The sequence below is a fragment of the Lichenostomus cassidix genome, chromosome 2 (assembly GCF_008360975.1).
Source record: "Lichenostomus cassidix isolate B80296 chromosome 2, HeHo_3.0, whole genome shotgun sequence".
NCBI lineage: Eukaryota > Metazoa > Chordata > Aves > Passeriformes > Meliphagidae > Lichenostomus > Lichenostomus cassidix.
In genome coordinates this window covers 26,716,463-26,743,930 of record NC_139482.1, presented here as the reverse complement: position 1 = coordinate 26,743,930, position 27,468 = coordinate 26,716,463, and the positions used below count along the sequence as shown (strand labels likewise).

Here is a 27,468-nt window from a genome sequence, read left to right as displayed (position 1 = left end):
TATCACACATATCAAAAACCTTCAAACCTCAACTCTCTCAATGACGCAGCCTTTACCATATACTGCTATGGATTACCTAAAGACAAAAAAATAATTTAAAAAATAAAGTAATTTTTAATCCATGACATTATCCATTCCTTATGAAAAGCTGGAAATTACAAACTTTCTTTGCTGACAAAAAAGTTATGATGAAACCAGTTGCAGAAAAAAATTCTTCAGACTCCCTTTGATTTGTTAAAACGTAGAAGAAATGTTCAACTGATAGCACCCTATATGCATAAAATTATTTTAAATAAAGGTAAGGACTGCCATGTAGACACCAGATGGCACACTCGTTCAATACAGATCAAAGTGAGTATTTCAAATGGTACAAATCACTACTGTTCAAAAAATATCTCTGAAATAATTATTAAATTTCCAGAAAAATGACAGGAATAAAAAGGGAACTGTCAGACGAAAAGAAAACAGCAGTATATCAAAATATGATTATAAAAAGAAACAAGTCAACCATGAAGCTTAATTACACAAAATTACATTTTTTCTCTTCTTAGTTTCCATTCTCCTGAGAACTTTTCTTTCTAGAAAACCAAAAATTTTGCAACATTCCTGCTGTCAAGCAAAACTATCACTGAATCTATCAATTAACTTGTACCTTCTGTTCCTCAGGCTTAAAGAAGCAACAGAATTTGAGAGAGGGCATGATTGACTTCTATCCTTTTTGACGCTAATTTTCTCCAAAGTACACATTTAGAGAACTGAAATGGAAGCAGGAGGACAAAGAGGTCAGAAAAGCCCAGTCTGCAGGTGTTGCTAAAACAAGTGGTTCTTTCCTGGCAAATTCAGCTTAAGGGTACTTATTTGCAGAAGTGATAGACATGCCAGTTACCTTTACTTACAGAGATACCAGTATTTACACCATTGGAATACCATTTGGAATATACCCATCTCTCCATGCCTTTGCTGCATGAAAAACAAGTGATCTTTTATTTGTAGGGTATTTTTCTTCTTGCTTTCCTAAAAACCAAACCAACCAACCAAAACAATCCCCAAACTCAAAAAAAATCAAATAAAAACCCCAAAATTTAAAACTCTGATACACTCCATTTGCTTCAAGCATAGTGGAAGAGCTGGATCTTACTTCACTCCACTCTCAATTTCACCTGAAGCCAAAAAAAGGAGTCCTGTACTATGATGTATCCATGTATCTGGCAAGCTAAATTAATTTTTACATTTGCGACATTGGTGATGTTACGAGCTTTTCTATCAACTGATGAAGAAAAAGTATTTTACAATGTTCATTATAATGAAAACCTTAAGTTTCAGAAAGTTGACTACTGGGTTTTTTTTTCTTTTCTAGAGAATTTATATTCACTTGACAGCAATTAATCTTTAAATTCTGTATGTCAAAACCAAAACTAACTCACACTTTTTATTTGCAGTTAAGCAGAAAAATTACTGTCTGTTCCTCTGGATTATATACAATGCAATTATGGAAAAAAAGATTTTCAGGTTTTAAATAACAAAAGTAAATTTGGTATCAGAGTAAGAATACTTTATTTACAGGCCTTGACTACTAAGTTCCCAAAATGCCTTTATGAAAAGCCTTTATAACACTAGGTAGATAGCTGCTTCTCAAAAAAAAGGAATAAAAAATGAAATTTCCACCAAAACAAACCACATGAAAAACCCCCTCTAACATGCTCGTTAAGGAGTACCACGATCTGACAGCATTACTGAAAAATGGAATATTCAACAACACAAACACTACTTAACTGCAAAAGATACAACAGCATCCCTTCCACCCTTAGAGCACACAGGTAGCCCCAGGTGCACAGAATTGCTTTGGAAGATATGTATATATGTAAAATACAGGAACTCCATTACACTTCCAGACGATAGCATGCACAGCAGGCAAAGTAAAGTTTATGAAACTTTTTTAAATTCACTGAAATATACTTACGATCATTTTTTCAAATGACAGAAGGAAAACTCTTATTTGCAAAAATATGACACCAGGCTAATAAAACTATTTTAGCAATGACATGTTTGACAAAAAAAAAAATCTGTGGATTCTTTTTTATTCTAGGATAGCAAATGAAGTTGACAAATTGTTAAAACCTGTTTTTTCATAATATGGATCACCTCAAAAAGTCTCTGAAATCTGAACATGGAAAGCTGAGCAGAGGAAAACCATTAATCTCTCAATTTACTGCTGAAAATGCTATTTGCATCTCTTTAAAATATTTTCCAAAGATACAATCTATTCCATACTTTTAATCTTTATAATAAAAAACCCAGTGGAAAAAAAATTGCACAGTTTTGAAAAGCAAATGTTAAAAAACTTCTTCAGATTTATAAGAAATAAAAAGAAGGTGTTTATAGAAATCTGGTTTATGCAATTAGCTATTGATTTCTATTAGCTATTAGCTAATCATTAGAAATTAATTTCTATGAAATTAACTAGCAGCAGAAATAATGATTTGTGATGCTTATGAAAGTGTGAAATTGGAATTATAGAGATTACAGATTTTAAATATACTTAGTTTAAAGAGTTATGTACTGAAATGCTAAAAACCTTTAAAAGGTCACTACATATGGCTTGAAATGCACAAAGCATAAACAATTCATTAAATTCTGTCTGCAAATACAGCTTTTATACAACAGAATTAAGTATAAAGACCTAATGTCTTTTTTATGTACATTTATTTATAATTTTACAGACCCTGGCTCAGAGTGAAGTATGGTATATTCAAATTTACCCTTGTGTATTCACTTACATGGTCTTCCTTATTAGGAAGTTTAAAATCAGAAAGGTCTTCTTGCAAAATTAAATTACATTTCAGTGTACAATATGATAGCTGTTGTCTCCAAAACAATGGAGTCCAAATGGCTGGACTTTTTGTCTGTCTTCCCATTTCTCTGCAACAGCTGCTCTACACTGCAGAAATAACATCAGCCTGTTACAGGATGAGGATGGTCATCTCACAAACGGGGACAAAGACAAGGCAGAGATGTTAAATGGTTTCTTTGCCTCTTTCTTCAACACCAGTGACAGACTAAGGGGATCCCAGGGCCCTGGGCTGAAAGCCCATGGTTGTGAGAATCATAAATTCCCAGTCAACCATGAATTTGTGCGGGATTTACTGCTTGAGTCAGTGGTTGATGCTTCTCTTTGAGAGAGAGGTCCTGTCCACAAGGCAGCAAAGATATTATCTTGCAAATCTGTATGTAGTACAAAAGTAGAGAACTGGAAAGAACTGAGAGAGAGACTCTAAAACTTCAAGCAGAAGAACAAAATCTTTTTTAAAGTGGTAGCAACAATTTTTCCACAGTGCAATGCCATACAGTGACAACACATTAGTCCACTGAAAGTCAATTAATCTCTATATTGCATACCACAATGGGTGTAGATACATTATGCAACACATGAGGTGCGAAATCACCAGTGGAGCACATCACAGTGTCACAGCATGAGGGGAACACTTCAGAGCAATCAGACTTCTCTCCATTTTGCACAGGAGAAGCTTGCAGTTATTACATGGGCTTTAGAATGAACAAATCTTGGATTCCTAGGAATTTCTGAACAATGCCTTACATCACTCCTTTATTACAACTATGAATGTCTTTCCTGAAATAATTTTAGTTCTCTTTAGTCCCAGAACCATGATTCTCCACACCCTAACAGCACCACATTAGGTATAAAAAGAGAGAAGAGAAAAAAAGAAGAAAATGGGGAGATGAGATACGAAGGGCTCAGTAGGCAGGAACACCAGGTAAGTCTTCTTTCTGTGTGAACAACAGCCTAACAACAAAAAGTTCAACCTACCCAGGCAGCTGTAAGATTCTATGAGCTCTTATGCATAACAAAGAAGGGTACTTTCCCTCAATGAAAAAAAGAAAAAAGTTTCTCAAAATTTAATTTTGGATCACTCCTGCTTCTAAGAGTTTGTTCTAAATTAATCAGCTTGGCTTGAGTCATTCTAAAAGTTCTGAGTCATAGACTGGGAAAGGGAAGCCATTAAATAAACCAAAGCTGTGGCCCAAAATTAAAGCAAACATTTACGACTGGGTCAGGAAAATACTTGCTTAATCCCATCAGTCTACGCTAAGTATGGTATCTAGTAGTGTAGTCATAAAATGCCTGGAAAGCCTTGTGAAGAAAATAAAGTTGTGCTGCATGAGAGATGAAGTTTATCTAACTCTAATGTGAGAGGTTATAAATATTTCTGGATATTAAGAAATATATTGGAAAATGAACCACTTGTGTCTGAAGGGACATGGGAACACTACTCATCCCATAAACTGGACCTAAATGCCCTTTGATATTTTTATGTACTTTTTACAGGTGATACAACACATCACACATGAAAACCCTTGTTTTATGAACAAGTAGGAGAGCAAAATTTAAAGGAAAAATGCACAGTGATTACTAAAAAAAAATATTGCTTTCAAATGAAGGAAAAATGCTAAATATTTCATCAGTACAGAAAGTAAGAGCTTTTGCTTATCTTCTCAAAAATCTATCCACCAAAATACTTTCTGAAAACATATAATGACTAATAAGACTAGGAGGCCAAACAAACTGAAATAACAGGCTCTTGTGATGGTCACAAAATGTTCAGTCAGTCAGCAGGTTGTCTGTAGATAAGGACATGACTAATTACTTTACAGCTATAATTCAATGTATTTAAATCTACCCCAGTAAGTGTCCTTACTACTAAAGTGAAGAAGAGCTGTAAAGTCTAAGTGCAAACTGAATTTTACCTTAAGCTTACACAGCTCTGCAGTTAAGTACCATGTTTCCCAGCTTTTCCCTTTAACAAAACCATATATTTAACACAACTAATAAAGCATTAAATGGAGAAAATGGAATACAGAAGAAAAAGAGAACATCAAGCAAATTGAAATCCCTCAATTCAAAATGTCCACAACATAAGTTATCTGAAACAATATTATTATCAATATGAGCCTCAAAACATCAACTCCACCATCATTTACCGTGTTTCTGATTGGAATTTTCTTCGGTTCTGTTGGCACATCCTGAGGAACAAATTTCACTGGTTCCTTAATTTGCCTCCTTGATCTTTTGGTCCCATCTGGTAAGGTTTCCATGGCAATATCAGCCTCCATATCACTGCTACCTGCCTGGTCACACTCTGAGCATTGCCTGCAAAGTGGAAGATTTTCTTTTTAAGACTGCAGTTACAAGAGCAGAAAAAGAAACATATTGAAGTGTTTAAGATAAGTTCAAAAGTCAAGAAATCAAACGGACACCCAAAACGTACATTTTAAGCAACCAAACAAAAGTAAGATGTTCTTATATTCCTGACAGTATTGAACTTTGAAAACCAAGACTTTGAAAGTAGGAATTAATCTTCAAGAAAGATGAACCCTATTTCAACATTTTCATTCTACCAAATCTTCATTTTTAAAGCTGTCCACTGATCTGTAATCTATTAATTACTGTAATCACTGCTGCAGTTTAATTGTAGAATTATACAGTGGTTTGGACTGGAAGGGATCTTAAAGATCACCTAGTTCCCCTCCCCCTGCCATGGGCAGGAGCACACTCCACTAGACCAGATTGCTAATCTTTACAATGACACGCTGCTGAATTCATTCTGATGAGAGCATGTGTCAGTGCCAGGGATTTAGAAGACATGTTTGTTATGAAAATAAATTTAAATATGTACTTTCTAAGGGAGTGGGTTTTAAATCTGAAAAGAAAACATTTAGGAGAAAATTAAAAATACATAAGAGAGAAACATATATTAACAAACTTTCAACACTAAATTGAAAAAAAAAAATCCTATTGAGTTTCTGAAAAAAGTACAAAATCACCATCAGAACTTCAAAAATGAACAGATGCGAAAGTAACGCTGTTAACAAGCTCCAAAACAGAATTAACAAGATAGGGATTCATCAAGATTTGTTTTTATTTGCAAAAAATCACCTTATGCAAAGTCATAAATGCAGATGTTCACCAGAAGTATGTTAATGAAAATTTAAAATTATACTCACTGATAAGAGCCAGTTTTAATTATTTCTCACACTACACTTCCAATTCAAAAAACTACAAGTCCATTCAAATGAATTCCAATTCACCACTGTTATCATATAAATATTCTCATACTAATATGCTTTTTAATAATACCAACAAAAAAAAAAAAAAAATCAACATTATGTTCTACTATTAATTGGCATTAACAGGGATAAGCACATTAAAATTATCTAAATAATGGAGGAAATTTCCTTTGGAAGGAGACAAAACAAAAACACATATTTAATTATTTGAAGTTAAATTTTAATACACACTTGTGACAAGAAGGCATATCCATCCTGTATAAACAAAAGCACAAATACACATATTGTGTTTGAGTCCATTTCTTCCAATTTACATGCCCAACAGGAGTAGTTCTCCTGTGAACTTCAGTAAGGGCTAACACAATATCACGTCCATCAACTTTCAATGTTTTCTAATTCTTTCAAAGTAATTCAAGCAGTATAATCTCAGATCTCTCCTGGCTACACCAAAAGACACCAGGAGTCATCATGATCTGCTAGACCATTGGCTACCAAGTCAAAAGAGAGGGAAACTAATCACAGATTGGGTAACAGATCAGTGTAATCCTGACTAACTCAAGACCTCTCTCCTTTAACCTTTCCGTATGTAAATTTTTGTGGCTACATTGTAATGTTATAAATATTCATCACCTCTTATCTCAAAAGCAATTAAGACCAGGGTAAGTAGCACACATGAAAGTACTGGTTATATTTGCTGGTCTAGAAAAACAGAACAGGGTAGATTGAATGAAAGACCACAGTTTCTCCCCTCCCTACTCTAAGTACGGAGTCTTTATGAGTAGCCAAAACACAATGAAGTCAGATTATACACTTATCAAGCAGTTTTGGGCCAGAATACAAGAGTACAGTTCTGTGTTATTCCTCCTTGTCCTGGTTAGAGATAAAAGGGGAATAGAGTTTTTAGCACTGTTTAATTCCATACCACCCGCATCATCATTGGGGGCGTGTTTTCTGCAGGAAGTGCCAACTCCCAGAAACTGACAATTTGCCACCTTGCTTGGATCTCTCCAGAGAGAACATGCTGGGGTCAGCTGGCCCCAGCCCCGCCTCCACCATGGCTGCTCCCCTTTCCATTCCAAACCTCCACCTGAGGCAGCACAGAGGAAGCCAGGCAGGACCAGGGTGAGCTGGGCAAACCCTGCCAAACACAGCCCAGCACAGTGGTCTGGAGAAAACATCAAGAAGCACAGCACCAGTGATCTGGCTTGTTAGTTTCATCCTACTTCCTCCCTGGTTACTTCGGACTGGGGCAGGGGGATGTGAAGCCACAAGGGCTCTACTCGATTTAACGCCTTTGTCCAGAGACCACATTGGCAGCACTATTTTTGGGAAACATTTCTGTTTGCTCCCAGAGGTGAATACCCTTTTGTGGGTAAAACACTCTCTAGTACACGTTTTGCTATTAATAGTGCTGTGATTGTTGTGATTTTAGTCAATCTCTCCCTATTGCTCCTCCTTTATTAGAAGGGACGGGGGGAAAAGGAGTAGCTTATTTCAAGTTTAGCTCCCCATGATTGTCAAAATGAGCACACTCCTCTTTACAAGCCTCAGTTTGCTACACACAGTACTTGTTACAATAATAATACCTCTAGGCCTCTTTAGGATATAGAATATACAAAAATATAAGGTATGATAGCTTTCACAAAACACTACTTTTTACAGTTATATGTTCACATAAATTTGTATGAATATACACACAAATATATATTCACACTCACTCAAGTAAATAAAGGCACAGAGACCAAACTACTATTATTTTAAGATTTTATGGAGAAAGGCACTTCAAGAACAGGAGAGAGAAGCTTTGAGTAACAATATTCCCTCAAAATCTTGGGTGTCTGCTTAACTAAAGATTCATTTGTGTTCTTTATTTTTCTAAGATGCATTGTCTTCAAGCTGTCCAACCCAAAGCTTTAAAGTGAATTTCTGTTTGATAAGCACCAGAGATCACAGCCCTCTATAACACTGAGCATCAGTGATGTCATTAATTAATGTACTGTAAAGCACAATTGAAAGTAATTACTATGATCTGCTTATGCAGATGTAAGCAATACCTACAAAAATGTTCAAAAATTCTGTGATGAGCAGTTCTTACTACATGTTTATTTTCCCCACTGTTATGGTAAAAGTAAGTGCTATGTATTAAAAAAAAAAAAGAAACATTCCATGACTAAAGAGCTGCAGTAAAAATGAAGCTTTTATAAGACAAATAAATAGTCGTAGGTCTTACAATAATATCTGGACCTGGGAAGCAGTGTCTTGGATCTACCATGTTTGTGTGATTTAAATCATTCCTGCTCTTTATCTCTGTGTTATTACAAGACACCATTTTTCTGCTACCTATGTTCAGACAGTTCTACAGAAAATACCTGTGCAGATCAGTGAAGTCCTGAAGTTTCGCTAGTATCCTATTTAAATATAAATAAGTGAAGCACTTTAACTTTGATGTTATTGAGGAAGACATGAAACATCACAACCATAAGATGAGGTACTGGATTCAAATTCCTTCAATTCCATTTTTACAAACAAGCTTGCTCTGAAACAGGTTATACAAGTGTAAGAGCAGTCAAAACTACAAAAAAACCTAGATCTTGAAAAGAAAAGCAAAATCATACCATGATGGGAGTGAAAGTGTTGTGTGAATCACAGAACAAAACCTGACAAATATACCAAAGGTGAAGGGGAAGAGGAGTTATGAACTTACAAGTAACCTCTTGATTTACCAGAATAAGCTCTACTATGACAGTCAACCATGTCTCATCATTCCTATTACAAAGCAGACAAGCTTCAACTATAAAGCAGTTTAGCTGTTGGTTCCCACAGAGCCACAGAAAAGCTATTACAGAAACACACTGCTCTGACTTATCTCCTTTCAGCTCTTATAGTTTATTTCAACATGGTTCTTGAATTTAAAGTGTACTTCCCATTCTGCTGTTTTCAACATGGTTCTTGAATTTAAAGTGTACTTCCCATTCTGCTGTTTAATCCAAACAGTCATAGAAATAGCCATATGACTTCTTTTTGGCTACGCCACAGTCATGCTTACTTAATTTCAGCTCTTCAAGGACAAGCAGTGAACAGAGAACCTACCACAGCAGGTCGCCTTTAGAACTACTCCAACAACCTTCAACTACCTCTAAATTAACAAGCATTGCTATGCAGCATGAACAAAATAACAGGAGAAATGGTGCCAAAAGTTCAGCGCTCCATACAGAGGTTTTGTTTTGCTTTTAGTCTGGATTTGCCTAATCTAGACCCACAGAGAAAATCAGCAGCAGGCAGTAATATGCCTACTTCTAGAATGCGCCTACTGCTAAAATTACTGGAAGTGTTTGTTCCATCAAAAAATCTCAGTACTGATTTGAAATCTTAACCATAAAGTCTTTGATTAAGCACTAACAACCTACAGATGAAAAAAGAATTTTGTGATTTTGTTGTGGTTTTGATCTAACTTGGCACAAGAATTAGAGGTAACTTCCCACCTGAAAAGCAACAACTCAGTGGCAGTGAGTTGGGAAAGAGTATATTTAAATAATCTGTGCTTAGCAAATACCACTGCAGTGCTTCCAGAAAACAGTTCTGTCCTCGGTGCTTAAAAAGCAAAACCATACAGTTACTTAGAGTGGGGCTTCTTTTCAATAATGAAGAAACAGGTCTCATAGACATACTCTGTGACAAACCACCTCTCACAATGTTTACAAAGAATTAAGCCACTCTGAACTTGAGATACACAGATCACGGCTTTAAGACAACACCTACACTCTACAAATTACACATGTTAAATGACGTACTGGAGGTGACAAAAAAGGAGGGCTGCTTTATTCTGGAGATAAAAGACTGTATATATGAACCAAATATAGTTTGCCAAAAGAGCTTCAAAGAGCCCCTTACAGAGTGTAAAGTTTCTGAAAATTTGCCATTCTCAATGACCTAAACATCCTTCAATTAGGACAAGTGACATATACATAAAAATGGGTATATTAGATGCAATGTCATATTGCACTCATGTTTACATAAGTTAATAATTTTATATCATTATCCAGTGACTCAGGATAAAAATACATTTGAAGATGTGCTAGATCAGTACTGAATGAATGAGGTCAGGAATATGAATTAATGTCCAGATACTGAATGATTGTTCATAGGACTACTAGCCAGGAACTCTACAGTTCGTTCTGTCCTTTACCCAGTACTCCCCATAGCATTCACCGCCAAAATAACTTGGCCTTCCAGAACAAAAATAAAAAACTCCAAGCTTATTACAATCATTAGTCCTTGTTTTGTCCATCTCAGTCCTCTGTATTTCATAAGCTACCAGAAGTTATCACTGCTTTTCAGCAATCTCATTTCAATAGAAAGAGCCAATCCTTGCTGGTAGCTGCCAAGCATTTCCTTAATGAAAATGTCAATATTTTACAATTAGATTTTGATTCGTTATTTTGTCTGCCAACTCTTGCACATTGCCTTCGTACCAGTTAGGATCATTCTCTACACAAAAATACACAGTACCCAGTCCATCCAGAATGGCCAGGAGCATAAAAGCACACAGGTTGTCAGCAAGAATGATAAGACTTAGTATTACAATAACATGGGAACCAAAATAATATTCCAGTGTGTAATCAATAGGATTTCTAAGAAACTGAAAATTGCTAATTTTTAAATGAAAGTATACCACAGCATTTCACTGTATGGTTAAAACTCCTGGTTTAGGAGTTGGACTTTATTTTTCAAACTCAGGATATTCTATAATTCTACTTTGAAAGCACAGCACCAAAACAGGCATAAATTAATGCTTTAATGTATTATTACATAAAATAGTTCCTATGCACTTAATTTCAAATCCATCTGAAATGAGGACAGGCTCTGAACTCACCAGGATACAAACTGATGTGTAAGATGTTAGAAATGTTACCTTGAAGAAAACTGTCAGGAACAAGGAAAATTCTTAATGACAAATGTTTTAAACCAGTTAAACTAGTAAATTGTGAACCACTGGCGCTCACCAGGTCTAAATTCTTACTATGATTTCCCTAAGACTGCAATCGTTAACTAAATTTGAATTTTAGAAACATTGAGATAAACAAATATAAATTGTGCTTTCTTTAACAAATTAGTTTTTAAATACCTATTTTTTTTTCTTTTACTGGATTTAATTTAACAATTTCAAAACCCTTTTTGGTAAACTGTAATTTGAACTATCAAATGCTGAACCTGAAATGGACAAAAAGGATAACTACAAATTAATCTACGTAGCATCCCATACATAACCTGAATTACCTGACATCCTCAAACACAGTATAAAAGAGTTTATATGTAAAAGAGTTTTTTGCAAGGGCTCAAGTTAGCATTCTGAGTAAATCATTAGCAGTGATAATGGAACAGAAAGAAAAAAAAAGAAAAAAACAAAAAAAACCCCAATTCTTTTTAATAGTTTCCTAATTACTATTTTAAAAGAGAACTAAACTCAATGTTTTTAACCACTCAAAGTTTTTCAAGCTGCCTACAGTTTCAAGGAATTTCCCACTATACCAATTTTTTTTTACCTTTTTGCTAAGTTCCTATTATATCCTATACAAATATCTGAAAAGTACATGGGCCCCATCTAAAAAAAATGCACTTTTCTTCATATCTTAATCAAAAGAGAAAAACTGTATTCAAAACAGCAGGGGAGGAAAAACCTGCTGAACTCAAACTCGGAATAAGGGTCTGTTCTATATGCTCTCTACTGATCCGGAAAAGAATACATAAAGGAATGTTCAATGATGAAAAGAGTGCAATCAATGCAGCTCAATTTGTCTGCTATCATCTCACACTCCAGAATATGCCTTAGCTAATTAGAAGTAAAAGCCAACTTTGTGATCTGAGATATAACTGAAGCATGAAATTCACAACAAAGATAAGTTAGAGCTTTGAAATGAAAGAGCTTTACCACCTAACCTGACCTATCCTGCCTTTAACACCTACTGAGAACTATAGTCTTATATCTTTTGGACTGATAGTTTTTAGTGAGCCTTTTCAACTTTGTTAAAAAGCAGAACAAAAATCAAATCTCCTGTGCAAAGGCAGAAGCTGGCTAGAATTTTTTTTTAAAAAAGCTTCCATGTGAAATAACTACTAGGCAAATTTGACCAAAAAGATGAAAAGTCTAACATCACACACTATATTAAATAATTAAAGGAAAATTAGGTTCAGGAAAGTATTAATGATGGTGAAAACCTTTTTGAGATTTTCATCTTTTAAAGGAAATCTCTATTAATTTACTAAGCAAACTTACTGAGGTAAATCAGGTTTTGTTGCATTAAGATACAAAAAAGAGAGGCCTCCCATTTCATGTACTGGCCATCTTGTTCTGCACACAATCTTCAAAACTAACCAGAAAGAATACTGACGCAAATGTTTTATGCAAGTTCTTAAAAAATAATAAAAAAAATAGAGATCTATGAAGAAAAACAGAAACTATTTTTTTTTCTAATCAAATAGTTTTACTGTATTTTTAGAAGGAATTCTTACACTATTCTGATTTGGTACCTTAACATTCAGACAAGGTGATGAATGGTTCCTCAAGCGGCTGTACATTACCTTCTTGTGGGCTACAAGCTGCTTCTAGCACATTTCAGTGCCGTTTAAACACACAGACTGCTAACACTACAGAGCAGCAAGCTCATTTTATGACTGCTTGGAAATCAGTATCTTTGCCACCTTATCATTTCTCCACTGCACCACTTAGCTTTTGCTCTGCTCCACAGGCATAAAAGAACTTTAATTCATGGAAATGTAACTGCAGTAAGTACAGTTATACTCATGCTTCTGCCATTGTACAACTGAGTCATAAGACAGCAGTAAATCAAACACTTCCCATATTGCAATAAACAAATCTACTACTTAAAAGTTTATTTTAAAATATTACAAGTATTTGCCTGAAGTTCTGGACAGAGAGTGGCCTATCTGAGTCCTAACATAAATAGAAAACCAAGTCTTTCATTTCCCGGAAGCATTAGCCTATAATTTCCTACCACTATTATACTGCAGCAATAACAATCACAAATGAATTCAAAACCCAAGAAAATTACAGCTATAACCTATTTTTACACAGTGGCTAATAATGAGAAAATCTTTACAACTTTTTTTTTTTTTAACCTTGAAACATCACTGCTAAGAACCTGAAAATAAAACAACTAATTTCAAACTGCATTAAAGCAATGCCTAATCCACTCAGAATTTGCAAGTCAATTCACATTTAAATCCTATTTTAAGTACAGAGACAGAACCAGGCAACACATCAACTGCATTCTTACCAGTAACTGTTCTTGGTCTTCCTTGGCATCCTTGTAAGAGGTGGATCCAGGCAACCAAGATGATAATGGAGTTTACAAGTGTCACATAGTAGCAGTAGATGTTGATCATGGTTCTTCTTGCAAATTCCACAACTTTTCATGTACATAGCAGAAAAGCATTATAATTACATATTCATACAGAATAAACTATACACCCAGCACACACCCCAGTTTCAACACAAACATGTGGCAATTTCAATCTGAACATATCATTTAACTGAATAATTACTTTTTGGAGTAATTATGGAGTAATTTTGGAGGGTTTTTTTTAAGGAGCTTCCACCTATGTACAGTGAAGCATAAGAGGCTCCAAATAAGAGTTAGCAAAAAATGGCCATCAAATTATATTTTTGAGGACTTCTAACAAGTAAATAATCACAAAACACTTGAATAAAATACACCAGTGGAAAGTGGAAAAAAGATATGAAATGCTTAAACAGAAAATTTTGTGGCTAGTATCCATGTTAACAAAAAATCATATGCTTATTCAAGTAACCACACTGAAATAGGTCTGTGCTGCTGTTATGCTGGGCAATGTAACTCATTAGAAACTACACTTCCTTTTTATTATTGTTTTAGTGCAACTGAAATTTTAGTTATTTTGAGAAGACAGGTGTTCACTGATTGTACTATAACATGGGAGGAACTAAATGAGTGCATTTGAATGAAACAGAACTAGTGAAGCATGACTCCAATTATCAGTGTACATCTAAACTGCCAAATCCTCAGCCCACTGCCATGTTTCCAAGATTTCTACCTCTTGCAGCACTAAAATTAACTTTTGCTCATGTAAATCATCCTCTTCAGTTAGCCTTCTAGGTGGGTCAGACACTACTTGCTGTGTCTGGATGCCTGGCTTCATAAAAACCCAGTCAGTAGCTTCACAGAAGAGGGGAAAAGGTGGAACTATGACACAGTAAGTGAATACATTTCATAACCTTGAGAATTAATAAAAACAGAAGCAGGGAAATTTAGCATGAGCAAAAACTAAGAATTCTTATGACAAGTGTTTTGTGTATCCAGGAATCATGGCTGAACAACATCATCACTGTTCTCAGAATCATCCACTCAGGTGATTGCATTCAAAGAACAAAGTGAGCAGCTAGTTTTTGCATCAAAGAAACTAAGGACCCTTCTACTTCAGGTACAAAGAGTTAGCTTGTCCTTAAAGCACTGCCACCAAATTAGCAAAACCATGCAAACTTTACTCATGTGTGGTAGGGTAAAGCATTGACCGCTATTCAACTTAGCCTTCAAAAGTAAGTAAAACATATAGACAACTTTAAAGCATTTTGTTAATTAAAAACTGAAGCAAATAATTTTCTCAGAACACTTTTCTGAAACTGTAACTTACTAGATCCTGTATCTATTCTGTCAAAATTTAATTACTTGCCTATAAAGTACTGCCGGAAGTGTAGATGCCTTTTGTGCTCCTCCTTCCTTTTTACTTGGTTTCCTTTCCTTAGGAGCCCGTAAAATCGCTGGTATGTTCAATTTCTATTGGATTTGAAGAAATGCAGTACACATGAGTCTTAACATTTTTAAAGAATACTACTCTAATCTCAATGCATGAAGAACAAGACATATATAATGATTGGGAAATTGCTTAGCTATTTTACAGACTACACGTATATCCTAGTATGATTTCGTAATATAAAGGAATCTGATAGTAATTTTTCAATTCAGTAACAAACACATGGAAAGACTAGCCTTTAGAATTTTTCTTCGAGCTTCCAGTATAGGGATGGACAAGGATGCATTTCTCTAGGAAGCTGAAACAAGCAAAGGCAAATTCATGGACGTGACAGAATACTGAGGCAGTTTATTTTCCCCAGCATTGCGGCTACACTGGTGCTCGACAGGTTAATTAGAAAAATTATCTTATTGGACCAAGCCCTTCACAAAGCAGATGAGACTCTCGTTGGGTTTCTACTATCTGCAGTATGCTGGCTTTTCAGACAGCAACCATCTATCAAAGTCATTTCTCAGCAGCCCCATGGGTCTGCATCTGTTCAACCAACTGGAAAAAAAATGTCATGCAAGCTGTGTAAATGAATTCTACTCAGCTTTTCTTCCTTTTTTTTTTTTTTCAAATTTAGTAACATTTGCATCAGGAAATATATTTGCAAATACTTACTCAAAGGAAGGAAAAATAATCTTGGTTTAAAAGATACGTTATGCAAGAATTCTTTGCAAATAGGAGAGACAGGCAGACAAACAGAACTAGTAAAAGGTTGCATACCTTAGTAACTATTACTGCATAAAGAAACTGTAAGGCTCATTTTCTGAATAGCAGCACAAACTCAGCACTAACAAAGGGCATAACAAAATTGTGAATAATTGTATGTCTGCATTTTCACAGTGAACAGTTTCTTCAATCTTAAATCATAACTGGACATCATTGCAATCTCCCTCTCACATCTAAAATGTCCACTGACATTTAATACTTCTGACATAAAATATACATGAAAACACTGCAAAAATCTACACTTTTTTCCTGTATCAATGAGAACACAGATAATTGCTGGCAAGAAGAAGTAAAATCTTCTGTTGTCCTAGATATTTATACTCATTTGATCAAAATATTCTCCTCTGTCTAGTTAGACACCATTACAAACATACTGCATTTAAAAGGATTTTTGTCTTATAAAAGCCATAAAGAGTTAACCTATCATTTAAAGCCTACAGTAACTTAAGACGCTTGGAGACAAAACAGCAGGATTAACTTATGCTTCATGCTAAGGTTCATCACAAATGACACGTCAATCTAAGCAAATGAAAGAATTTTGGAAACAAGAACACTATTACAACAACAAAATTAAGCTGCAGGTTCCCAGTAGGTGGTTTGCAGAAGTCTAGGTACTTCAATCAGGAAGCATTATCCCCTGAGTAAAGCCTGGGTCTGATCAAATCAAATGAATTTATTCAGCCATAGAAGTGGCAGACAGAAACAAATAGTAATTTTGTTGATTTGTAATTTTGTTTTTTTGAAAAGTAATTTTCCTATTCTTGGAAAACCTCTTCTGCTGTTTATTTCTGTAAATGGGGATTGATGAACCAACCAACCTGTCCAATAATTCTACCCAGCAGAGCCCAAATGCCTTGCCCTTCATTTCGCAGTTTTCCATTCATATTTTGTAGCTCTTCCAAGGACTCACACAGCTGAAAAATTAAAGAAAAAAAAAAGCAACAGGAATTAAAATCTACAAAGAGTTATTTAATAAAATTTACTCAACCTCTTATTAAAGGTGCATTAATTTATTGTAGCATTAGAAAAACAATGAGACTCATATCAATATGGCTGAGATCAGTACAACCACTCAGTAATTTAACAGAACTAAGACAAAAAGCAGGGCAGCCACTTGTTTTGTAAAGATCTGAAGCATTTCAGCATGAAAATAAGGTTTCATAAAATCAAATGGAAAGCAAAACTAAAATACAGCAACATCTTGTATGTGCTGTCCACACTACTTAAGCAGTAACATTATAACAAGTGAACATATAAATAGATTAAAACTCTCTTTTACCATACTCACATCCACAGAAAGAGAAAATTTATTAAAGAACGCAAGCAAAAAAAAAGGTTTTTTTTACTTCTGGAAGTAACTGTCAGGTTGTATATTCTGAGTGGTCACTATTAATTTGGTTAAAAGCCTGTGGCACAACTTCCTTTCCCTTTATCATCTTTGAGCAGTTCACGAGGATCTGCTGCTACATTTTCCATATGTTCTCACTTAAAAAACAAACCAAATGGTTTAGGAATTAGTAGCAACACCATTTTTGTCATCACTAACCATCACTTAAAAAGCTGTTGAATTCAGCAAGAATTGTAGCATGTCATCTGTCACAAAAGCTACAATATATCTACATTTCTAGATATCTAAACATTAAAATACATATTTATTTAGTCAAAACGGACAAAATACTTTTTTAATCCTAATGATGAGTTAATAAAGAATTACATTAGCCATATGTTGTGGGAACTATGCCATAAGTTGTGGGCATCAAATTTGTTATACCCTAAAAAGCATGCAGAGGACACTACAGAGGTGTGAATACTGATTATTTCCATCTGAAAAATTAGCCAAGTCATTAAATCTAAGCACAACTGGAGTTGGACTTGACATAAATAACGAAATAACACTCTGAGTATCCTAGAAAGCCAATTATCAAGTAGGGCTCCAAGCACAGAATCAAGCAGGTTCAAACAGGTCCGTGTGCCATTTGTTACTGGAGCTCTCAGTGGGGTCAGCTAAAGAACCTGTGTCCAGTCAATGCATCACGTTTTAGAAGTTGATACTACCTGTATGGGAGAAGACAAACTACTGAATATTGTTAAAAGAATAAGTATGCTTTTAGATATTACTTTTAAAGGATCAAGAGTTTGCATCTTCCATTTTCATCTTAATTTTTTTCTATGAAAAGAAAAATTCTAACAAAGTAAACAGCAGCAATACTGAAAAGGTACAATGGTTTATCACCCCTTTTTCTTTACCTTATTATACTCCACATGAAGCTTTTCTTGCTCATTTTCTAATTTATCCTTGATATTCTTCTGTTCAGCCATATTCTCCTGGATTTGAATCATGCGCATATTTCTCTCTATTTAAAATAAAATTACATTATTTCTTATTCTTGAACACATATTTTCAAGTTTTATGCACTAAAAAGAAGTGAAGCAATCAAAACCAAAAAAACATAACAATACAAAGACACAAAACTATGGCCTACAGGTTTATCACACAGACTGAGTAGAATGAACAGTCATAATATTTGTATTTTGCTGTACAAATATTGTAGTTGTTTAAATGATGAACTTTGATCAGCATCTAGCAAACAGTCACAAAGTCATGCTATTCCACATAGAAATCGAGGAGAATTTAAAGAAAAAATATTATACTGAAAGTTACCTACTCCCTTCTTAAAAGACAGTTTAGTCTCCTGTTTATGTTTGAAAAGCTTTATTCTTAAGTGTCTTTAAAAAAAATAACTTTCTGTGTAAAAAGAGATTCCAAGCAATAATATACCCGACCTAAAATGAAATCATAATCCACATTTATCTACTATAAACAATTAAATACAACGGAAATAAAAAAGTCAATCATTAGCACAGCACGATACAGCAAAGCAGTATTTTTCCATTGAGAAAAATAAGTCATTTTCACCCTTACCAAGGTAGTAATTCACAAAGTCAGCGGTGAGGGCTGGTTGTTTATGCTTTCTTCTTCCATCAACACTGGAACTGGTGTCTGAAGTATCCACTGGGAAGATGTCTGTGCTGATGCCCATCAGCTCCGCTTTGCGCATGAGCTTACGTATGGCGGAAGCGCTGCTGGTGAGTGGCCGCGGCAGCTTCTCCCTGGGAACCCACGCCTGGGGCCGCGTGGTGCGCGCCAGCTCCGCCTTGGCGCGGTACTGCTGCAGCCTGGCGTTGATTCGAGCCTGCCACACACAATTGCGCAAATTACAAACATCAAGGAACAGTTCTAAATTAGTTTTGGGTTGTAATTTGGAACGCATCTGCATTTTATTTTCATTTTACAAGCTGCACAATCCAGTCAATGCTGCTTTCACTCTGGAACTCCACAACTCAGGAAACAGACGTTGATACATAACATTCCATTTCACTTCAAAGCGCACACACAAACGACATTATCCTTTCACTAGATTTTGGAGCTATGCACACACTTCTTGATGAGACTTCCCCATCGATGAAAACAACAGATGATTGCTGGCTTTCAGACAAACCCTTCTAATAATGATAATTTGATGGGACTGTGAAAACTCACTACTGGGAAAAGCCTTGGTTGACCTATCACATAAGCATTTAGATACACTTTTAACTGCTATCTATGGGAGCAATAGAAGTTGAAGAAGTGCATTTTTGCCACATTTGACATATTTTTGTAGAAACTCTTTTCTCAATGCCACTTCACTTTATAGATGTTAAACTTGCTGATTCTAATTTGTCAAAAACACAACCCAAACAGAAGTGCAGCAGACAAGAGAAGCTCATGATGTATATTGTTGGTGACATCTGTATATTTGTGACCATCTGGGAGATCTACCCCAGAAGATCGAGCCGTTACTGACAGTTGGAAAACTGTCTTGAGGGAACTCTATGAAGTGGCAAACCGGGCAGAAAATGACATCAACATACAAACCTTCAGAGGCAAAACTCCAGCTGACTATCAGTTAAAAGCTGTTTACTTGCCTGCACAAAGAGGAAACTAAACTAATGTGACTGCCCCACCATATGGTGTGAGATACCCCAGAGACAAAAGCAAGAAGTGTGCATATACATATACATTATGGTTAAGGAACATCTCTGATTTCAAACAGAATCATAGAAGGCAGTATCACAGACAGTTTAACACGTTACCTTACTAGGTCTTGAACATTAATGACCAAGAAACACAGCAAATGTGGGTTACAGGTCAGTTCTGACCTCAAAGGCCTTTTTCTTGGACCCACAGCAGCAGTCCACCTACAGCCACCACTGTGCAATACCAAAGCCACCAACAGTGAAAACAAATGGTTGGATAAAATGTATGCAAGTTATCATACCTGTATTAAGGTACCTATGAAACTGTGTCAAGTAACTCCACCCGCAGTTTTCAGCAGTCATTCTTTCAGTTTCCAAAAATTTAATCTGAATAATTTCGATTTATGTGGCTAGCACAGGTTTTTCCCATGAGAATTTTTCTTGTGTTTTGTAAATAAAGATAAAGTTTGGATGTTTTTGGAACAGTGTCCCAGAACTTGGACAGTGCAAGCCTGGCCAATCAGGCCTGGGGGAAGGCTTCTGACCGACCAATCTGGGTGACTTTTGAATACTCTATATATGATGAAATCAAAACAATAAAGGTCATTCCTTCTTGCCACTGAGAACTGGTGCCTTCATTACTCTGCTAGCTGCTCAACAGCGACAGATTTAAAAATTGCAGGGTCATGGTTTGGGGAAAGAGGAGGGAGAGAGGGAGGTGCTGGGAACTTCTCATTGTTATCAGGACTGCATAACACATACCTGAAAACAGAGCCAATAAGCTTTGTTGTATCCAAACTGATACTGCACAACCAGCACTTACCATTTTATTGGGTAGTATTCATATTATTGTGATATCTCCACTACACAGGTGCATTTCATATAACTGAGAGCTGAGTATATTCAGCAAGAATTATGAAACCAGTTTTAATGCAAGCTATATGAAAGTCAATACCCCACAGAAATATTTTATTCAAAATTCTTCTATATCAGTTTGCTCGTGCTCATTCTCAACAGCACAGGTCATTTTAAATTAATATTCTCTTCTCCTACTCAAAGATCTCTGAAGAACTAGAAAGGTAAGATTTTTTTTTTAATTAGAAGTTTGATAATATGAAACTGTATTTTCTTATAATTACACTACAATTCTCATTTTAGAAAAAAAGCAGACAGTCCTCTCCCATAAATGATTTTCACTATTTACAACATCTGCTACTTGCTACAAATAAATTTGGCAGGTTTCATTCAGGTAACAAGCTGCTTTTCTGCACAGGTGTGACTTTTCCAAGGAATGCAGTTCAGTCTAAGCAGTGAAGCCAACTACGCTATAAATTCCTCAGAACCAGAAAAAAGAATGAAGGACACACATTGAAACATGAAAGTATGCAGATTCCCTCAGAGAGACTGAAACCTTTATATCAACAGGACATTTATCAGTTGAGCTTATGCAGTAACTAACAGTTTTAAATGGATCTGCCACTACACAGGGATATAGATTTGCCTAAGGCTTTCAGACAACTCCCACGCAGTAGCACAGACTCACTTCTTTACATACTAATTTTTTTTTCTAGGAAATATTTACTATGAAAACACTGGGCACACAGAATTCCACTAAGACCTACAAAAATGGAAATTCAGATAGAAAGAGAATATGCCTTATTTTTTGCCCAGCTGTCTTTTTTCTTCAGAGTCTTGAAGAAAATATTAAACAAAATCCATGAAATACAATGAAAAAGTAATCACCACCTTTTTGCCTCAAAACCAAAGTAATGTTTTGCAGTTCAGATAAGCACAGATATTAATATTTGATATTTACTGAAATATATATTATAGATATAGGAGATATAACTATATCAGATATATAGAGAATTGTTCTTAGAGACCAAACCCTACAAATAGTTCACTGAATTGTTAAATGACCATGCACTATCAATATATTTCACATTTAATTTCCTACTATAATGACATTTTTACCTTCTCTTAATTTCTGTCTTGTTTAACATTGATGATTAACACAGAGGCATTTGTGTCACAAACACAATACCTGAGCTTCTGGTGAAAGCTGCTTTTCTCTTTCCTGCAAGGACATTTTACAGTAAGATTGTAATGCCAAGTAGTTCTTCCGCTTCCATTTTCTGTCTAATCTGTCCGCATGCTGTTTACAATAAGCAAAAAAAGGGTCAGCTATATCCTGTTTCAGAGAAAACAAAGGGAAGGAACGAAAATAAAGTAAGACATAAAGTAAGGCCAAAGGGCTCTGAACAGCACAAATATTATGGCATAGTTCACATGTTCAAACGGGCATGTTTTTAAAAACAACTAAAAAGTATGTTTCTAAATCAATTTTGTCATATTGATATAATTCACAATATAGGGTGTTTTTCCATTGTTTTCATTGCATGATCCTAAATGTTTTTAAATGCATTAACTATTTAACTCTCTAATAGTCAATTTCTGTACTATATTCGCCTTCCCAGGAAAAAATCCCACCAAAAAAAATTCCGAAGTACAAAGTCCGTTAACATGTAACATGTATTCATTTACTGTTGATTGACTGTGCCTTTTAAATTGAATCCTACCAGTGCTTTATAATTCTGAGTACCATCAAAGTTAGTATCTTTGGTTTCACTGATGTTTTTCCAACTGTTTTGGTGGCTATATGCTCACATGATTTATCATCTCTCACATGATCTTTTTTCCCATTTTTCATTCTTCATTCCATCATATCTGCACATTATCATGGCTGTAGGTTTATACCAACTTTTAGCATCCACAAAACTTGCAAGCAGAGTACAAATATCTGAGCCATGAGGAGACATGGTTTAAGAAACCCATTCACTGCCTTGGTACTTTAAAAAATGTACTAACATCATAAATCTAAAGACTAAGAAAAACTTAAAGCAGTCTTCATTCATAAAGTAATACAAATATTAATAAATTATTTGCCTATCAAATCTTCCTTCAGTCCACTCTACAACATAGACCAAGAAAATTACTCAGCCTTTCCCTATAAGCACATTTTATTTTCCATTTTCACAGTATGTGACAGCTTACTTAAAAAATTAGCAGCACCCTAAATGAGATTGTGTGAGACCTAGGTTAAAAATCTGATTACAGAAAATATGCAACAAAATTTTAAGGTGGAAAGGCAATCAGATACATATATCCAGAAGGAATTCACATAGAGCATTTGAAGATTCAACATTACACATAATCTATCAAGGACAATGTACTATCTTCCTACTTATCGGTCCAACAGAAGAAAGTATTTTATGATTCCTTCATGAATCCCTTAGTGGTCCACTGTTTTCAGAAACAAAGTGTCAAGATCAACAGTGAAAGTAATGTTTGTTTTTGTGCTGCCTGTGCTACTTCCTAAGGCAAAAAGTTAAATTGTGCAGTGACGAACACAACAGGCTTAATCCAAATGATACGTATCAGGATGAAACTGGACAACCTAAAAGTACTTATACCATAAAAATGAATTGGGAAGTAGGAACTTCAAATCTAAATTGCTTTAGATCATATTACAGAGAAAAATTGTTAAGAAAAGACATTAAAAAGTTATCAGGAGGTCATAAATACTTGCTTTTCATTCTGATTCCAAAGATTAATGTTAGCACAAGGGAAGTCATACATACATCTGTACTACAATTTGAAGAAAATACTGGAAAATGCACGAAAAAATAGCATCAGAAATGTAGTTAATCTCCCAAGACTCCCATTTGGTATGAAATAGAGATTACTATACTACACAAACAGCTAGGTAAGTATGTCACCCTATGTGAAGTTCAGGAAATAGAGTTAAAATTTGTGTCTGTATTGGCTGAGAGTCTATTAAGCCAACTTCTGTGTTAACTTGTTCTATCCTTTCTCCAGTCAGTTTCAAAAGGTGCTCCAAGTTGGACAATTTGGTGAATAAAGAGCTCTCCCTGAACGGTTCCTTTACTCAGCCTAGGCCTTGTTACCTATTTCAAAAAACTCTGAACAGAGTCTGTGAACAAAAAAGCCACCATTTCAGGTCATCTTCAAAAACTTTCAGTAGAGGTCTTTTATTCTATCCTTTCCATAGCTACCTCTTCCGCTGCTGCTTCTGAGAGGAGGCCTTCCTTCTGAGCGCAGGTCACATGGAAATAAGCTCTGCACATCCCAGCATCACAACTAATGCACACACCAGTTCTGGCAAAACGAGGATCTTCACAAAAACTGCATTCCTTTACAAAGAAGCATGGAAAAATGCCACAGTAAATATTTCAGGTGCATTTTGCCTACTATTTGATAATTTAGGTCTTAGATACAAAAAACAAACTGGTAGGTTATTCCTGGTGGTACAGAAATCAAGTATCTTCCCAACAGCTGACAGTACTTAAAGCTTCATGATTTCTCAACTCTCACTATTAATTTCATTTTCAACAAGCAATGGTGAAGTGCTTAAATAATCTAAACAGCATGTTGGATGAATTTTTAAATGAACCTCCACATTTTGCATTCCCCTTCAGTGAAACAACTAAATACCATCCAAGCAATTCAATCACTATTAATTGTATAAGTATGGTATCAAAAAAGCACTACTCCTCAGCAAATGTTCAACAAGTTCAGAGGACAAACAATAAAAGAGTAGTGCTCTGAATGAATGAAAACCATAGATAATTATGTACATGTCCTTTCATAAGCAATAACTGAGGACTAAACACATGACAAGACAGAAATAAATACTCAAAAATCATAAATATCAATAAAGAAAGTAGTGATTCACTTAATTAAAGAACTATGGCTTCAGATATGTGCATTCTAGGCACAGTCACTTGCAAAAAAGCAAACTGACACCCCCTACTATGACCTGGAAAAAAACAATGAACTTACTTTTCAGTCAGATCAATTCCTCAGTCTGTTTCACCACAACTTCAAACCATAGCCCTGTGCCAGCAAACTAGAGTGATGAGCACATAAGCAGGAAATGGGAATATGGGCTGCTTAAGCAGTGCTGTTATCCAGTGCATAAAGATCTAAAATTATACAGGCATGTATTTCCTCGTCTCCTATTTGCTGAATAGAGAGCAAAGCTGTCTATCACCTAGAGAAAATATCTCCATGCATGAAGTTAACACAAAGAAATGGCAAGAAAAACTCGGTGACTGAAGAATCTCATAACATAACATATGCTACACTAGAAGGGCACCTTTTAGCTGCGTAGCTGCAACACATTACAAATAAGAAATGAAATTAAAAGGACTATTATATTAAGCTGTGTGGCTAGCACAGGCTTTTCCCATGAGAATTCTTCTTGTATTTTATAAATAAAGTTTGGATGTTATTGGAACAGTGTCCCAGAACTTGGACGGTGCAGGCCTGGCCAATCAGGCCTGGGGGAAGGCTTCTGACTGACCAATCTGGGTGACTTTTGAAAACTCTATATATATGATGAAATCAAAACAATAAAGGTCATTCCTTCTTGCCACTGAGAACTGGTGCTTTCATTACTCTGCTAGCTGCTCAACAGCGACAAAGCTGGTTTTGCAGGGAGGAATTCAGCAAAATAAGCTGTAACATTCAAACTTGATACAGCAAACAGCATTTACAGTTTTGCAACACCAATGGGTCTTCACCACTACAGTTCACTTTTATCTTACAGCAAAAGATGCCCAAATTCTTTTTGCTGCTCACACACACACACACACACACATATATATATATAAAAATACATATAATGCTATTTTAAAAAAGTATGATTCATTCCAACAACAGTTTGTAGGGTCTGGTGTGCTTGTCCCGACCTTTTTTACACAAACATATTTGCAAACAACATTAAACACCTCAGCAAGCCCATGCTCCTGATACAGGGATGTTGTACATGGGCAATCCAAAGTGTTTTGGTCTATTTTATATATTGTATGCATTTTTAAAACTGCACAAAATATTTTCATTTAGTATTCAACTCAACAAACTGACATTCCAGAAAACAGAAGTGACTATGCAGAAATGAAGCTTTAGAGCTGCAAACTTACAACCAAACAACTTCCCTCACCTTAGCCTGATAGGGATGGCTTCTCCACACTGTTTGTATTAGCCATACAAAGAGTATTTAGCAAACTAAATACTGAGTGCTGTCCTCTGCCCACTGCAATGGTTTTCTATATGATTTTTTCATAATTATTTTGGTGTGGATTGAAAATATTTATATGTAAAACAATTTTAACTTTAGAACCCTTTTTCAGCTCAAGTTGAGCGTCCTATGTTGCTGTGGATTTTTGTAAACACTGCTTTGGAACAGCCTTTTTGTATGCATACTAGCTTACATATAAACTCTTATGTAATTCTTACTGAATGTACATCTGCCCCTTTCTTAATCAACTTAACCTCCCACTTCCCATCTCATAAATCCTCCTCACTTTCCATTCACATTCTGTCAATCTGCCACTAACTGACTTCAAAAGAAGTTAGCATCTGTGTAAAAAATCAGGGAAACCAGGGTAAAACAGTGACAGAAATTGTAAAGAACAGTGGTAAGGGAATAGATAGAAAGACGGAGGGAAGAGCAATGGTATAACCATATAATAAACTTTATCTCATGTTTAGTCCTGAACCTCACTACAAAATTGCTACAGAAAAAGATACATGAAGTTGGGAACATGCATTTTATTCTACTACATGTAAAAACATAAAATACAGCAAGTCGTTGGCACTAAATCTCTTCTAAACTTACCTTTGCACCATACTTTGAATAATTCATTTCTGTTAGCGTTACTGGCCGCAGCTTGTCAATATCTCCAAATGCCACTCCTGGAACATACAGGGCACAGACAATGTGGACCCACCTAAAACAGCAGACAAAATTAGTTTACTTCTATAAACATTTGGATCCTGTATTATATTCACCATTTTCAGATTTCAAAGGGCCTTGTAAATGTTGCAGATGCTAGATGAAACGTTTGAAGGAAAGTACATTAAAAGCAGGGACAGAGTGCCTATTTGGAATTCAGGCACTCCGACACTGAGCCATAGAATAAGGCCTTTCAAAGCCACTGGGATTGCTCTGCCTGCCTGGATCAAGGGCTGGGCTACCATCACCTTCATGTTCTGATGGCTCTCACAAGGGGTCCACACACTTTTCAAGCAACATGAAAGGTGTATGAAGATTTTGATATTACTTATAAAGCTACGGCAGACAGACACTTTCATGATGCAGTAGAGAGTAGGAAGCAGAGGAACAAAATTATACAGGTAGTCACAGCAACACTGAGCTCTGAGCACATAGCTAAGAAGCACTTAAAACACAGCATCAGTCAGACTTTGCACTGTTCATTCCACCTGTTAGTATCACCAAAACTAACTAGTGTTAAGCAACAGAGATAGGACTTGCACCCAGTAACAACCACATCTGGGTAGTATTACAAGAAAGCCTATTTGAAACTCAGATGAACAGACAATTACATAGTTGTTCCCTTCTTCACTGGCCATAAACGAACTGGAGAATAATAGGTCTAGATCTTCAGCCCTGAGGGCAGAAAATGAGACAGCATGAACCTGGATCTTAGTGTATAGTAATTACATGCCACACAATGGTAAACACTTCAACCTCAAGTCTGCTTTTGAAGGCGTCTTCCTAGCCTCCTGAAACTTTCAGCTACCCAAAAAACAGCCTTGCAGCAGAAGACAAATGTTTCTTTTCTTCTTACATAATGAACACTTTCTAAAAAATCCAGCTCTCATTGTCACAAACTATCAGTTAGCAACAAACTCAAAATCTCTGCTGCACAGCCTGCATGACTCAAATTAACGGAGATA

At 35.6% G+C, this 27,468-nt stretch overlaps 1 protein-coding gene across 1 annotated transcript in view; it reads right to left on the bottom strand.

The window, feature by feature from the left end:
• The window catches only part of PHF14 (PHD finger protein 14), a 180,964-nt gene that overhangs the window by 102,312 nt on the left and 51,184 nt on the right, over window positions 1-27,468 (bottom strand). Inside the window, exons 8-16 of the mRNA XM_085049823.1 lie at window positions 26,387-26,498; window positions 23,760-23,897; window positions 21,728-21,874; window positions 18,590-18,860; window positions 17,914-18,020; window positions 16,485-16,580; window positions 14,812-14,915; window positions 13,380-13,511; window positions 4,999-5,167 (exon numbers count right to left, since the gene is read on the bottom strand). Of these exons, the coding sequence (XP_084905949.1) occupies window positions 4,999-5,167; window positions 13,380-13,511; window positions 14,812-14,915; window positions 16,485-16,580; window positions 17,914-18,020; window positions 18,590-18,860; window positions 21,728-21,874; window positions 23,760-23,897; window positions 26,387-26,498 (1,276 nt within the window). The remainder of the gene's footprint in view (window positions 1-4,998; window positions 5,168-13,379; window positions 13,512-14,811; window positions 14,916-16,484; window positions 16,581-17,913; window positions 18,021-18,589; window positions 18,861-21,727; window positions 21,875-23,759; window positions 23,898-26,386; window positions 26,499-27,468) is intronic.